The 17,048-nt window shown below is 40.6% G+C and overlaps 1 protein-coding gene across 4 annotated transcripts in view; it reads left to right on the forward strand.

The window, feature by feature from the left end:
• The window catches only part of ARMC8 (armadillo repeat containing 8), a 231,523-nt gene that overhangs the window by 26,786 nt on the left and 187,689 nt on the right, over positions 1 to 17,048 (forward strand). For all 4 annotated transcript variants that reach the window (XM_082262386.1, XM_082262388.1, XM_082262387.1 and 1 more), the window contains exon 2: positions 14,296 to 14,372. In XM_082262386.1, coding sequence (XP_082118512.1) covers positions 14,296 to 14,372 — 77 coding nt within the window. The remainder of the gene's footprint in view (positions 1 to 14,295; positions 14,373 to 17,048) is intronic.

Raw genomic sequence — 17,048 nt, forward strand, 5'->3', positions numbered from 1 at the left:
AAGCCACTGCAAAAAACAAACAAAAGAAGGGGGCACCAGCCTAGTGCATTATCCCACTGCATTTTTTTTAAGATCAACAAGAATAATACTCTCAAACATGTCAATTAAAATCACTCATTGAGCTAATTCTCAATAGCGCAGTAGTCCTAGACTTGGCACAATCCAGAGTGCAGGGGGACCTCACCGGGATCTTTTATGGGTAACACCGAGAGCTTGGATTAAGAAGGGGTAACCTTCGAAACACGTTTGCCATAAAGGATCCCTGTAAGGTCCCCCTGCACCCCAACCATCATTTTTTTTTTTTTTTTTTTTTTTGCTTTCAAGTTGTAATATGTTACATGTTTTGGAGTCCTCACTGGGGAAAATGACCCTCTTTGCCCTGGTGTTAAGGTGGCCATTGTCACCAGGGCTGAAAATAAGGTTTTCCCAAATTTTGAGTTGTCACCAAAACAAGAATAGAGGGGAAACCTTCCGAAAGCTTTCCAAATCAAAACGATTTGGTTTTAGATCTACTTAAGTAAGCATTTATGGTTTGTTTTCTCTAGCAGGTTGTGAAGTACTGTATCTAGAACCACTTCTCTAAAGCACAAGTACAACCGAATTAATGTGACTCTGGCATGAGGGAGCTAATTGTATAATTCCTTCATCTGCTCTTAGAGCCCAAATAAATTCTTGCTCTTTCTAGTACTGAAATGAAATGCACTATCTGCACTCCCTCTCTAGTGCTGTATGCCAGAATATATGAATAATGATGACACTATACACAAGCATCCTCGCATGTCTGACCAGGTCAGTTGGAGTGCATAGGTCAAGCGTGGTCAGGTTGTTGAACTGCACATTCATATTTGGACACACGGCACAACTGCTATTTTAGTAAAGTAGAGGTGAAACTATGAATAAAAATGATGTTAAAATGTTTACTTGACTAAATCTTTATTTGTGAATTAAGTTAGGCTCTAAATATAGAATAAGCACAGATATTGTAAGATTTGCAAGGAAAGGATAGCATGTATATAAATGCCTGACATTAGTCCAGCCTTTTTTGTAACCAGGATGTCTTGAGGTTTCTTCAGGGGTGCCTAAAAATGAATCCATACAAGCCAGCAGGTGGATAAAGCCTGCCTTTTAGTTACACAAAGCCACAGGTTTTCATTCTGCACCATTAGGCTCCATGTACACGGGATGTTTTAAATGGTTGTTTAGGAGCAGTTGGGCGTTTTTTTTTTTTTTTTTTTTATTTAATTTTTTTTTCTGAAGCCCCTGAACCCTCCTCTATGTTATCTTATCTGTCCATGTACACAGGGTCGTTTACAGTCATTTGCAGGCAGTTGAGTTCAGGGACGTTTTTTGGAAAGCAATTATTTGCATTCTAACGTGTGTTTCCCGGCGTTTCAAACGCAAAAACGCAACCGAACGCGATGACCCGCGTTTATCGCTCGCGTTTTTCCATTTTAAAGGGGAATGATTTTTTTTTTTACCTCTAGGAACGGTTCTAAACGTAAAAGCGGGTGCAAACGCGATCTAACGAAGGTTTTAAACGTCCTAAAAATTCCAGCATTCAAAGGGACTTTTAACAAAGTCCCGTGTACATGGAGCCTTATGACTTTCTAGACAGTGGCATTCGAACAACCAATGACATCATCAGTTAATAAGGAGGGTGTCTGTTGCCTCCACAGCATCCTTGCTTGACCCTCCTATACCCCTCTCCCTCAGCACTGGGGTGACATTAGCTAACTGATGGAGAGAAACTGGGGGAAAAGAGAAACATTGGAATACTAGTCAGTACCAGTGTGCAAAATTTTATTTACTTTGGAAGAAAAAATTGCCTCTAACTTTAGGTATCCTACGTGTTGGTATTGTTTGATTGTGTAAATCTGTTAGAATAGTTTTTTACATTTTAGAATGGGGTGCCTAGAGATGGCCTATAATATTAAAGGGGGCCTTGAGATTGTCTAATTTTTTTTTTTTTTTAAAGGGTGCCTTGAAAAAAAAAGTTGAGAAATTAGAAAGTAGACTGCATTAGACCACAATGGTATACCCCATTATTTAGTGGAGTGCTTTTTTTTTTTTTTTTTTTTTCACTTTTTGGTTTGTTTTATTATTATTACCAGTCTGACTGCGTCATATTTTTTTTAAAGTGTCATTAAACCCACATCAATAAAAAGAATCAATAAATGCTGTTCATACTCACTCACTCACTCACTCACTATAGGAATCGCTTTCTGTATTCTGCAAAAAACCTGGTTAATCCTTCTGTTCTCTATCTCCACCTTCTCTCCATGTCCCCACTGTAGTTGGGGATTTTGTAGAGCAACGTTGCTCAGTTTTCTCTGAGTTCCTATGCTGAGCATTTCCTCCCTATCACATCATAGCAGCCCGTGTGACTATAGAGTCACACATGTGGGTGTATACACAGTGATAAATGACAGCCCATCCCCCCCCTCCCCACAAACCAGGTATATACGAGGGTGGGATATTACTTGATTGATGGAGGCTTCACCTCCCTGTTCTAAAACACAGGGTAGGGGGGCATGACCCAGCCTGTGACTGGCAGAAATCTTCCCACACCATGTTATTGCTAAAAATAATACATTTATAGAATATAAGTATAAAGATTAAAAGTATAACTAAAGGCAAAAAAACTTTTTTTTTTAAGTTTTCGATAGAGTGGAGTTGGCTATAAAAGCTGACAAGTATTCTAATCTATCTGTGCCCTTGTTAAGGAGATTCACCCTCTCATTTTGTTCTGTTTACCATTATCATTGAAAGTAAAAGAAAATCCAAAATTTTGGGTTGTCCCCAGAAAAGTAATACAGGGAAAATCTTCCAATGGGAACACTAGTTCTGATGACCTGGGGGTCCCCAAAAGACTCCCTAAATTTGCAAGGTTTTGTTCTCACTTCCCTTTGGCTATGGGACAGGAAGTGAAGGGAAATCTCTGCAATGGGACACAGATAGCAAAAAAAATCTGACTAGGGGGTTCCAATTTTTAATTCAAAAATATATTTATATACATTTTTATTTGTATAACAGTTTATTTGATATTAATTATTTGTGTTTCACTCTGTATCCCAAAGGCTATTTTTTTTTTTCATGTGATTAGTAGCAGAGCAGTAGAAGCTCCTCCTGTCACTGTTTCCTTACAGAAATGCTAGGAAAGAGCTGGGTCATGTGACATCTGTATATACATTAGGAAAGAAGGTACTTACAGTGCTGAAAAAGTATTTACCCCCTTCCTGATTTATTTATTTCTATTGTTTTCATATTTGTCAGATGTAAATGATTCAGATCATCAAACAAGTTTTAATATTACATAAAGAGTAAATACAAAATGCAGTCTTTAAACCATGATTTCATTTTTTTAAGGGAAAAAAGCTGTCCAAAGCTGCTTGGCTCAATGTACAAAAAGTGATTAAACACTCCCCATTAGTTAAATCATGCATGAACTATGATTAACCGTTTTTTTTTTTTTTTGTAAAGCTGTGTTAACCACTTGCCGACCATGCTATATTCAAATGACGGCTTCAGCGAGGTCGTCCAGTTCTGGGAGGGTGTCGCATGTGACCATCTGAATAAAGCTTTGGACCCTTTTGAGGATTCCTTGGTGTGCTGATGTTTCTTCATTCCAAATGTCTATGGTTTCCAGACGGTGGTCATTGCATTACTACAGCCGTTTTCAGGAATGTGTGCGTTGGGAATATGATGTTCGGATTTATGTGTCCTGGGGACACAGCTGATCACAGATCAGGGTAAAGGGCAGATCGCAGGGGTCCTTTACCACGTGATCTACTGTGTCCAATGACAGCTGATCACGATGTAAACACAAACCGGTTATCGGCATTCCTTTCCTCACGCTGACAGCGTGAGGAGAGGAGAGCTGATAACCTGCTTGTGTGAAAAGGACATCTACACTGATAATCGGGGCAGTCCTAACAGTGCTTTATTAGTGCCCACTAGTGCTACCAATCAGTGCCTCCTCAAAAGTGCCACCTAACAGTGGTGAACCCACAGGAGTGGTCGGCCTACCAAAAGTATTCCAAGAGCACAACCGCGACTCATCGAGGAGGTCAAAAAGGAACCCAGAACATCTAAAGAACTGCAGGCCTCACTTTCCTCAGTTAAGGTCAGTGTTCATGATTCAACAATAAGAAAGAGACTGGGCAAAAATGGCATCCATGGGAGAAGTCCAAGGCGAAAGCCACAGCTGACCAAAGAGCACAAAGGCTCGCCTCACAAAAGACCATCTTGATTTGACCCCAAGGGCTTTATGCAAATATAAAAAGAACATCATACCAACAATCAAACAGGACCTGGACGACTTGTCATAACTGATGAAACCATGAATTCTGCACTCTACCAGAAAATCTTGAAGAAGGTCCAGCCGTCAGTTTGTGACCTCAAGCTTACTTTGTTTATGCAGCAGGACAATAAACTGAAACACACCAGCAAGTCCACCACTGAATGGCTCAAAAAACAAAAGTAAGGTTTTGGAGTAGCCTAGCCAAAGGCTGGACTTAAATCTGATTGAGATGCTGTGACATGACCTCAAACAGGCTGGTAATGCTTGAGAACCCTCAAAGGTGGCTGAAAAAAAACAATTCTGCAAAGAGTGGGCCAAAATTCATCCACAGTAATGTGAAAGGCTCATTGCCAGTTATTGGAAAAGCTTGCTTGGGCTTGTTGCTGGCAAGGATAATATAACTAGTTATTAGGTTTAGGGGGCCAGGCAGGTTTTAACAGCCTTTTTCCCTTAAATTTATTAAACTGCATTTTGTATTTACTTGGGTTATATTCATGTAATAACATTTTGTTTAATGATCTATATCATTTGTGTGACAAATATGCAAAATCAGGAAGGGACAAATGGCTGTTCACAGCACTGAAGATAGAGTGTATGTGTGTGTTGCTATATATATATACATTGCCATCATCCACATAGAGAAGGGATATAATTTTAAACTGTGTGTTTAGTATTACTTTAACGCTATAGTTTAGGCATAGTTGTGTTTTTTTTTTTTTTTTTTTTCATGCCTAAATTGGTCAAGCTTGGGCCAATGTAATTATGTATGTGCCAAAGCTGGCTGATCCGTGTGGAAGCTGGAAATGCAGTAGGCGCAACTAGTAGTGATTGCTGGTAGCCTCCTGGTCCTATGCGGATTGCTGCACTGCTGCATGGTGAACCTAGAAGGTTGCATGCTTAGCATGGGCACCATTTAAAGTACACTCTTAATGAATCCAAAGCATTCTCTGATTGCACATGGGGGACTGGAAGAGTTGTGATATTAGCTCCACCCTGTCCAATCAGAGAACCCCTTTCATTCACTGATAATAAAGCAAGGCACTTTGTGAAACATTCCCTTGGCTTCTCTATCCAGCAGAGTAGCCATTTGGCATAAGACTCAGAAGCTAATGGTGATCACTATAGTAGTGCTGCCTGCTACAGTGTTTTCCAGCTTTCACAGGGATCAGCCAGCCATGGTACATAACAAGATGGACTAATGTACTGTAACTCAGTTTTAATAGAGTATTACGCAATATAATCAGTTGGGTAATGATAAAATAGTCCAAAAGTGGAAAAAACCTCTCCACTAAATACTGTGAGGTACCATATTGCTGTCCTATAATGGAAGGTATTTGCAGCTTCCCCGGGGATCGTCCAGATATGGCACATACATACTTTGTTCCAAGCTAGACCAATGCAGCTATGCAAAAAAAAAGCCATACCTAAACTTCAACTTTAAAATTGGCCTTCGTGTGTGCTCCAATAGGGAGGATCTGAATCCTAAAGAGGGATTCCACACCCAACTTAAAGTGGAATTCCAGGCCAGATTTTTTTCATATTGGATGGAGTAGAGAAAGTGAAATTCCAATTATTAAAAGTAGAAATAAACTACATTTTCTCTTATATTACCTGATGGACACAGCCTCTCTTCTTATTCCATGACCAAACAGGGTTTTTTAACCCCACCTACAGGAGTAGGACACCAGGCAGCTCCTATGGGCAGTCCTATTGGGCATAAAACCCCCTCTCTGCTATAGGCCTCCAGTCATTTTCTGCCTAGTGTCTTCAGGAGCGTGTACTTGTTGTTTCTACTGGAAGTTTGGCTTTGTGTTGGCATCCTCGGATGCTAGTTTTGGCCACAGTTTTGCAGGCGGCTGTTTAGGACTCACAGGAATCCTTTGGGGTAGTTTGGAGTGTTGGCATGTTGCCCTGGGTTATTTCTCCATTAGTTGGTTTTCCTACCCCTTACTCTAAAATCTTTCTCCGAGTTCATTGACGGACACTGTACCCCACCCCTCTATGGGACTTCTTTAAAACGCAGAGAGGGGGGTTTTATGCCCTGATATGACTGCCCATAAGAAGTGCAGAGTTATTTTTTATTTTTTTTCCACCTAGTGTCCTTTCGATAGTGAAGTCCCCAGGCCCAGATACACACCCATTGCCCCCCCCCCCCATACACTATGAGCAAAAGGGTAATTATGGTCACATGATGACAAGGGTATATAAACCAGAAAAAGGTACAAACATGTTAATTTAAATTAATGATTGTGGGGGAGCATTTGAATGCAAGCCTTTTCTTCCACTTCATATCCATTTCTCAGGTTTTAGGACCCATTAGGGAGATTTTTGTATCGTTTCACCAGGATAAAAAGTAGAGGAAGATTTCCAACAAGCACACAAACTGATACAAAGCTCACTTTGATTCTAACCTTTCTTTAGTAATAAAGGGTGTGCTTTGTTTTTTTCTTTTATTGTTCCCTCCTACGTCCTGGAGATTTTTCTTTACTCCTTGTCCTAATGAGAGATGAAGTGATGGAAAATTACCTTTAATGGGTTCACAGGGACAAGTAAAATGTACTGAAGTTCTTACTCTTCCCTACTGCATCCAAAGCAATAGGATGGTTTTTGTCTTTTCTTGCTTTCAGTGTAATGCCCTGGAGCTTTACTTCATATTAGATTGCCTGAGAATTGGAACAAAATGGAGACAGCTAATCAGATTTGTATTTTGGATCAAATATTTTCTGAACCACTATTTTTTTTGTTTCAATAGTTTTTATTCGTTTTACAAAATAAAGTAATACAATTTAGTAAACATTTTTACGTTGTTGAGACTATCAAGAACAGTAAAGGCAAACGGTAGTATCAAAATAGTGGGATATCCAATGTAGTCCCGTATCTCAATCCCTTATCGCAACTGCTGAGCTATCCGGGAACAGTCCATAGTGTCAATTAGTTTTTGACTCAAAAGGAAGAAAAAGCAAGTATACAAAAAAACAATAGGCAGGGAGGAGAGGGGGAAAAAAAACAATTTGCACCAGTCCCGCTAGTATAACCCTTTTCCAACAGTCGACCATTTGCAAGGGACTAACCTAGCGCAGGAATATCATTTTAATGGAATTAGGTGCTCAAGACATACATGGGTTGTTTATTCTCACTACTGTTTGAAAATTGTTCTCTGGCAGTCATACTTGTCCTTAGTACTTTAAGCTACAAGTATGCTTCAAGCCAGAACACCCAATCTGCATACTTGTTTGCAAGCTAGAAGATCGCCATGAAGGCCAGGCATATAGCCTTTTCAGAAGGTGTTCAATAACAGGGACATTTATGGTCCCAAAGCCTCATAGAAGGTGGACATGGTTGTGTCATTGCTATCACTTGAACATGTGTGTAAGTCAAAGAAACGTTGAGCTCTGTAGACCGTCTTTCTTTTCAACAGTAGATGAGAATCTTGAAACGTATAAAGCACCTTAACCACTTGCCGACTGCCTAATGACGATTTACGTCGGCAGTCAGCCCCTCACAGGCAAAGTGACGTAGGGGTACGTCACTAGCCTGTGAGGCTCTAGGGAGCGAGCGTGCGCCGCTGAAGGCGTGCTCCCGCTCGCTCACGGACCCCCCCACGCGTGTGAGTGGCGGACCCAATGTCCGCCGGTCACTCGCAATCGTCCGTTACACCGGGAGAAAGGCAGGCGGCTAATGTAAACATAAACGGCTAATGTAGGACCGTAGATCTCGGCTGGTACATGAAAAGCCACATCCAATCACAGTTAGAAGCACGCCCCTAGGGACACACTTAATCCCTCCTTCTCAAATAAAGTTAACCCCTTCCCTGCCAGTGTCATTTTTACAGTAACAGTGCATATGTATAGCACTGATTACTGTAGTAATGTCACTGGTACCCCCAAAAGTGTCAAAAATGGCAGTCAAGGGTCCGATCTGTCCGTCGCAATGTCGCAGTCCTGCAAAAAAAATCACAGATCGCCGCCATTACTGGTTTAAAAAAAAAAAAAAAAAAGACAAATCTTTCCCTTTAGTAAACGCAATAACTTTTGCGCAAACCAATCAAAATACGCTTTTTGCGATTTTTTTTTTTTTTTTTTTTTTTTTTTTTTTTTTTTTTTTTTTTTTTTTTTTTTACCAAACCTATGTAGCAGAAAACAAATTTGGCCTAAAATGTTAAAAAAAATTGATTTTTACATTTTTTTTTGGGGGGGGGGGGATTTCATATAAAAAAAAAAATGTGAAAAATATTGTTATTTTTGCAAAATTGTCGCTCTTTTTTTGTTTATAGCGCATGATCAAAAAATCGCACAGGTGATCAAATACCACCAAAAGAAAGCTCTGTTTGTGGGGGAAAAAAGGACGTCAATTTCATTTGGGTACAGCATCGCACGACCGCGCAACTGTCCGTTAAAGTCACGCAGTGCCGAATCGCAAAATAGGCCCTGGTCAGGAAGGGGGTAAAATCTTAAAAATAAAAAATGTCCGTTGACACCCGCCTTCCATAAAGGGCAAAGGATGGTTTGAGAGGGTCTGCCTTAAAAACTGACAGGTGGTCCCGCTCGGTCCGCCCGTGTGAAAGAGGTCTTTTTCCTGATGTATGTCAGAAACTAGAACAAAACCAAGCAGATTGTCTTCCAGTATAGTGTGGAGTGGTGATAATGAAGAATTACAGTGGAGATGGAGATTAGTGAAAAGGATGGCCCACTAATTGTTTTGCAAAGTTTGTTTTTTATCCATTATTTGACAAAGTACAAATGCAAGGGAAAAAAAAAATGAATGCTTGTTTGTAAATTTGTACTTTTTCACAGGTGTTGTGGGTTTTTTTTATTTTTTATTACTATAGTATGTATGCTTTAATGAGTGACATTTCTTTGCAATATTTGATACAGATTAATGCACTATATTTTGCACTTTGATTTATTTGTATGCACTTTATTACTTGGCGAATTTTGCACATGTGTATTGTTCATGATGCCTAAGTAGCCCTGTATCGTTGAATGTTTTTTGATCTTTGTGGTTATGTAGTGATGAGCATAGATGTTATAGCAGCTACTTGAATTTCACGCTATTTATTTTGTATTATTTCATGGAAGTTGCGCTGATTTTTTTTTTTTTTCTATTTTTTTTATGTATGCTTTAATGTCACTGTATTTGCCAGGAAATGCTTTGCTGAAGAGTAGAGCGCATGGTCTATTTTTGATGCCAAGTCACAGGCAGACAAAATGACAAAAGTCAAAGTAACTTGTTCAAGGTCACAAGTAGCCCACGCTGGTTTCAAACTGCATCTTCAGACTTTCTATGACTCTCTAGTCTCTGCGGTTTTTCACTTGCTGCTGCATAAAGTATGAGGTTTTTATGTGCTTTAACCACATGATTTCCAAAAGATTTACCCCCCCCCCCTTCATAACCAGGCCATTTTCTGCGATACAGAAATGCTTTACTTTAATTGACAATTGCGCAGTCATGCAATGCTGTACCCAGATAAAACTTACTTTTTCATTCTCCCCCCCCCACAAATAAATAGAGCATTCTTTTGGTGGTATTTGATCACCACTGACTTTTTTTTTTTTTTTGCTATAAACAAAAAAAGACAGACAATTTTGGAGGAAAAAAAATGAATTATATAATTTTTTTTCTGCTCTAAAACACATCCAAAAAATGAAAAAAAAAAAAATGTAATTTTATTCATAAATTTGGGCTGATTTGTAATCTGCTACATTACATTATTTTGATGAAAAAAATCCCAATAATCATATATTGATTGGTTTATGCGAATGTTATAGCGTCTACAAACGATGGGATATATTTATGTCATTTTTATTTATTTGCTTTATACTAGTAATCGTGACGTCAGCGGATTATAGCAGGACTTGCAATATTGCAGCAGACAATTATACACTAACTGACCCTTTTGACACTGCAGGAACCAGTAAAACTAATACAGTTATCTGGGCTAAAACAAATGCACTGTCACTGTACTAATGACACTGTCTTGAAAGGAGTTAAACATCTAGGGCAATCAAAGGGTTAAATGTTTGCCTAGCCAGTGGTTTATCGACGGGAGCCGGTGAACATCCAGTGATTCTGCACAGGAGAGCCGTCTTGTAGCAGTAAAACTGTTTTGGGGCGCTCTTTAACCACTTGCCAACTGCCTGCCAGAGTTTTACAGTGGCAGGTCTGCTCTGTCCCACGAAATGGCATACACGCATGTCACTTTGCAGGACCACTAGTGGGGGCGCATGAGTGCTTTTCCGGAAGTGATCACATATACAGATTGGTCATAGGGGAAGCCAATCAACTGGTCTGGTGGCCACGATTGCTCCCCGTGGAGACAGAATGGCAGTCTGCCATTGTAAACACAACAGACCACTGTTCTGTCAGTTATGAACACAGGGATCCTGTGTTCCTCTTATTTAGGAACACAGGTTTCTGTGTTTATTCAGCTAGCCCATCCCCCACACAGTTAGATAGCACTCCATAGGGACACATTTAACCCTTTGATAACCCCTTCCCTGCCAGTGTCATTAGTACACTAACAGTGCATATTTTTTTGCACTACTTACTGTAGTAATGTCACTGGTTTCCCCCCCCCCCCCCCCCCAAAAGTGTCAAAAATGTCAGGTGTCGGCTCTGTCCACTGCAATGTCGCAGTCCGGCTAAAAATCGCTGATCGCCGCCCTTACTAGTAAAAAGTTAATAAAAATTACATAAACCTTTCTCCTAGTTTGTAGACATGATAACTTTTGCGCAAACCAATCAATATATGCTTATTGGGATTTTTTTTTTACCAAAAATATGCAGCCGAATACAAATTGGCCTAAAATTATGAAAAATTTTGATTTCTAAATTTTTTTTTTTCTGAAAGTTGTATAGCAGAAAGTAAATAAATAAAAAAAAAAATTATATATAATATAATTTTTTTTTTTTTTTCAGAATTGCCGCTCTTTTTTGGTTTTTATAGCCCACAAAATAAAAATCGCAGAGGTGATCAAATACCACCAAAAGAAGGCTCTATTTGTGGGGGGGGGGGGGGGGGCATTTTATTTGGGTTCGGCATTGCACGACCGCGCAATTGTCAGTTTAAGTAACGCAGTGCAGTATCGCAAAAAATGGCCTGGTCATTAAGGAGATAAATTCTTCAGGTCCAGAAGTGGTTAATATTCTACATAGATATGTTACTATACAGTATACAAAACGAGCAAAAATATAAAGGTTTTAGACAAAAATGACTCCTTGTCATTTAGAATTCCACCGAATACATTCACAGTTTATATGTTAAATGCAAGAAATCTTGAAATGCTTTTACGTTCTGTATAAATATCGAGCTGTTACATTATTCAACACTTTGCAGAGGGCTGATGACCATTTGCATCATCCTATGAATATATGCATTTATTGTATACATTGTATTAGTATATTCACAGTACCAGCCTGTGGCTATACCAGTTTTTTTTTGGAGACCATTTCCATTAGTCCCTGCCACCCAGCAGGCTCACACAGAGCTTACAAGAGGAGCGACCGCCAGTAAATGTAGCTAAAACGGCTAAATTCGGGGCCACTTTGTGCAATACCAATGCATGTAGCAGGTAAGTATAATGGGCCATACACACTATACAATTGTCTTGTCTTTAGATTTTTTTTCCTTTTAGATTTACCAAAACCATATAATATGGGGTCAAATCTAAACCCTTTCAATTTATATGCAATCCGGCAGTACCCTGCACTACATAGTTGAAGGTAAATCTAAAGGAAATATAACAACAAAAGTTGTATAGTGTGTAGTGTATCCAGCTTTACATGTTTGATAAAGCTATTTAGCAATGCCCCCTACCTTTCCTTTTTTCCTTTCACCCGGGTCTTTCACTTATTTGACTCAACTCCTCCAAGCCCTTCCATCCTGCTGGGAGACACCCAGCTGCCGCTTCAGAAGATTTCTGCCTACTTTCTTCTCCATTATTTTTTGTAGCCGTAGTGGACAACCTTTCTTTAGAAATGAATTGAGATTGCACTGGTTGTCCTTTTTAACTTTTAAACTCTTTCTGATTTTGAAACTTGCTGCAGAGTTGTTTTTAAAGGATAAGTTCACCTTTAACCACTTCAGCTCCAAAAGGTTTTACCTCCTTAATGATCAGGCCAATTTTTGCGATTCGGCACTGCGATACTTTAACGAAAAATTGCGCGGTAGTGTGACCCTGTACTCAAATACAATTGATGTCCTTTTTTCCCACAAATAGCGCTTTCTTTTGGTGGTATTTGATCACCTCTGTGGTATTTAGATTGTTCCATTATAAACAAAAAAGAGAGACAATTTTGAAAAAAATGCAATTTTTTACTTTCTGCTATAAAACATTCCCAATAAAAATTTTTTAAAAATAATTTTGTTTTATCAGTTTAGGCCAATTTGTATTCTGCTACATATTTTTGGTAAAAAAAAATCCCAAAAAGCATATTTTCATTGGGTTTGCGCAAAAATGTTAGCGTTTACAAACCACGGGATAGATTTTTGGACTTTTTTATTTATTTATTTTTTTTGTTTTTATTAGTAATGGTGGCGATCGGCATTTTTTAGCAGGACTGCAACATTGCGGGGGACAGATCGGACCCCTAACTAACATTTTTTACACTTTTTGGGGACCAGTGACATTACTACAGTAATCGGTGCTAAATATTATGCACTGTTACTGTATAAATGACACTGGCAGGGAAGGGGTTAACACTGGGGGTGATTAAAGGGGTTAATGTATGCCTAAATATGCTTGCTCACTGTGAGGGGGGGGGGGGGGTTCTGTGACAGGCACAGAGAGAGCGCGGTTTAGCTGAAACTTCTGATCTGTCCCTGCCTGTCTGACAGAAGACTCGCCTGATTTGTTTACATAGGCAGGCGGGTCTTCTGTCAGTTTCCCTGACGATTGCGGGAGGCCGTCGGCGATCGCCACCGCTCCTCCCGCGGCCCGCCTCCCGCTGTGTCTAAACACAGCGGGAGCGTGGCTCTGCACCGCCAAGACCTCGTGCAAAAATTCACATAGTACTTTGTGGTTTTGCGCACCTGAGCCGCCCTGCCGCAGTAATACTACGGTGGGCAGTCGGCAAGAGGTTGAAAAGAATAATAAATGCACAATTTTTGTAGGTAGAATTTTTTTTAAATATTTTTTTTCCTCAGGAGCCTGCAGAGCAGGTGCAATCCCAGGCTTCTGCTGATTCTCAGCATATCGGTCTGCGCCTACCTCCTATAATGGACTATAAGCATTCACTAGCGCCCTCTCAGCTCATTGACAGCTATAGGCCATCAGACGCAATGGCTGACTGCACTTGTAGGCATTCCGTCACTGGAAACTTGCCCCGCGCAGCATCACAGTTTTCAAATTATGACTGCAGATGCTGCAGGAAGATCCCCCTACCTGCTGTCACAGGGAGGGGTGGGGGGGGGGGGGTGAGATTGCAGATGCTGAAACATGTTACATGTTTCCCTAAAAATTGGTGGAACATGTAACATGTTCCAAAAGGTGAACTTCTCCTTTAAGGAGACTGGCAGAGAGAGGAGTGAATCTGTTCTGAGTGTAAATTACAGCTTGAGCTATTGATCTCTGTAAACAGGCTACTCTCAGGAACGCAGAGAAGCATAGCCTAGAGGATGTGAAACAAATCCTAGAGCTTCATCTGTTGACTAGAAATGCAACAAGAGAATATTGATATAACTAACTAAAACATTTTGATCTATTGGTTTAGCTGTTATCTGGACTTCTGCTTTAATTAGAGGTTTTTCCGCAGCAAGGTTGGGCAGGGTTTATAGCATACCCTGTATGGTTTGCATAGGGGCACAGAAGTGCTTTTTCTTGAATGCTGCAGTCCGGCAGCGATGTGTATAATTTCTCTGTGTGTTTTCATATGCGTTAGCTTTCTTGCTAGAAAATAAAATACAATGTAATTTAATAATGTAAAATAATACAAAATAATAAATGTTTTAGTATAAGCAGCTCTGAATAAGTAATACATTTTTGTTATGTTTTTAGGAGGTCACAGCAAGCAGCCGTCACTATGTAGACAGACTCTTTGATCCTGATCCACAGAAGGTTTTGCGGGGAGTTGTGTAAGTACCATTATTTGTGATCCATAAAGTGTACAGATTCAGAGGACATGTCCACGATTTAGAGCATGGAAAATGTTATGAAGCTTCAGGATTTGTTTACATATATGTGGTGCAGGAAGCGTGGTGAATTCCCGCACTGCATTGAAAACGCACAGCGTTCATGCCAACTGCAGCGGGTGTCAATGTTAAGTTAAGGGCCATACACACTATAAGATTTTCTGAATACTTTTTCCTTCAGATTTACCTTTTCTATGTAGTGCAAGGGCCTGCCAGATTGCATACAAATTGAAAGTGTTTAACCACTTGCCGACCGCCGCACGACTATCTACGGCGGCGGTCAGCCCCTCACAGGCAAAGTGACGTAGGTCTACGTCGCTCGCCTGTGAGGGTTTAGGGAGCGAGCGCGCGCCGCCGGAGGCGCGCTCCCGCGTGGTCACGGACCCCCCCCGCGCGTGTGACCGGCGGACCCGATCGCCGCCGGCCACTCTGCGATCGGCGGGGGAGAGGGAGAAAGTCAGGCAGCTTGTGTAAACAAGCTGCCTGTCATTCTCCTCTCTGTATGAGAGATGATCACATGGATCTACTATGTAGATCCATTGATCACTCTGCATACAGTTGAAGCCACAGCCAATCACAGTTAGAATCACGCCCCTAGGGACACACACAGCCCCTCCCTCTCAAATAAAGTTAACCCCTTCACTACCAGTGTATTTTTACAGTAACAGTGCATATATATAGCACTGATTACTGTAGAAACGTCACTGGTAACCCCAAAAGTGTCAAAAATGTCAGTCAAGGGTCCGATCTGTCCGCCGCAATGTCGCAGTACCGCAAAAAAAATCGCAGATCGCCGCCATTACGCGTTAAAAAAAAACCAACAAAAATGACAAAAATCTTTCCCTTTGTTAGTAAACGCGATAACTTTTGCGCAAACCAATCAAAATACGCTTTTTGCGATTTTTTTTTTTTACCAAACATAGGTAGCATAAAACAAATTGGCCGAAAATATTAAAAAATTTAGATTTTTACATTTTTTTTGGGGGGAATTTCATATAAAAAAAAGGGAAAAATATTGCTATTTTTGCAAAATTTACGCTCTTTTTTTGTTTATAGCGCGTGATCAAAAAATCGCACAGGTGATCAAATACCGCCAAAAGAAAGCTCTGTTTGTGGGAAAAAAAGGACGCCAAATTCGTTTAGGTACAGCGTCGCACGACCGCGCAATTGTCCGTTAAAGTCACGCAGTGCCGAATCGCAAAATACCCTCTGGTCGTTTAGCAGCCAAATCCTCCGGGGCTTAAGTGGTTAAGTTTGACCTCATATTATATGGTTTTGGTAAATCTAAAGGAAAAAGTCTTCAGAAAATCTTTGTGTAAATCCCATTAACCAAACCACAAAACGGTTTGCAAAATGCGGTGCTATTGACAGAATTGGATCGCATAGATGTGAACACCCATGTGATTTGATTCCAGTGCCAGTGGGGAAAAAAAAAAGGAGTCCTGCACCTTTTTTGAGTGGATGTATTATGATTTGAGCCGTACAAATGAACAGCTGAAATTGCACCGCACAGACGTCACGTGATTTTCACAGTGTGATACCTGTGCGAATCACATGCAATGTGCCGCACCGCATATATGTAAGCCTCAAAGTGGTATTAAACCAGCTTACATCATTAGATGTGGTGGCTGCATTCGTTATTTATTTATTTTTTTTTTCTTGGTGATCTGGCCAGTAACACACCTCCTGTAGAAGGGTCCTTTCACAAGGACTTTCTGCCCGGCGGACTCCGTTTTGCTCAGCGGGAATTGATCCGCCGATCCCCGCTGAGCAGGCGATGACAAGTCCATCTCCGAATACTTTGCAGAAACAGAGCTGTCAGATCCGTGCTCTTCTCTATGGGAGTTCGGATGAAAACGGACCGCCTGTCTGTTTTCATCTGATCCGATCCTCCAGATTGATGGAAAATAGGGTTTCCATCTATCTGGATTTCACAGACTGGATCGGATGGCAGCGGGTGTCAGCTGACATATCACCGCTGACATGCGCCGCTCCATAGGGATACATGGAGCATCCGATCAGGTCTGCCTGAAAAAACTGACAGGCGGACCTGATTGGAAAGCCCGTGTGAAAGGGGCCTTAGAGTGCCTCCACTCTGTATGGATTAGAAATAGAGACACCTTTTGGAGAGCAGCATTGTCAGTCTGGAGAGAGGGTAGCAGATTTTCTAACAGATACCCTAACACAGTGGTCCTCAACCCTGGCCTACAGGGCCCACTAACAGGCCAGGTTTGCAAGATAACTGAAATACATCCCAGGTGATATCATTTGCTGCTCAGTGATTGCAGTACTCTAGTCTGCATCTCCCGAAGGTAATACTTAAAATCTGGCCTGTTAGTGGGCCCTGAGGACCAGAGTTGAGGACCACTGCCCTAACAAACTGAAGTAAAACTCCAGCCAACACTTTTTTTTTTTTTTTTAGCAGTTACAGCAAACCGTTTTATTCCTTTTGGGATAAAGGATTTACAGAAGTAAAAGCTGACCATTCTAAGCACCCCTGTCAGTGGTAAATGGTTTGTCTCAACCTTCTAACTGCTACATCTGCAGGACAGCTTGTTCTGTTAAAAAAACAACTGCTTTAATGGCAGGATTACCAGATGAAAATGAAAGAGCCTAAAA

Source organism: Pelophylax lessonae (assembly GCF_965119305.1).
Source record: "Pelophylax lessonae genome assembly, chromosome: 6".
In the NCBI taxonomy this organism is placed as follows: domain Eukaryota; kingdom Metazoa; phylum Chordata; class Amphibia; order Anura; family Ranidae; genus Pelophylax; species Pelophylax lessonae.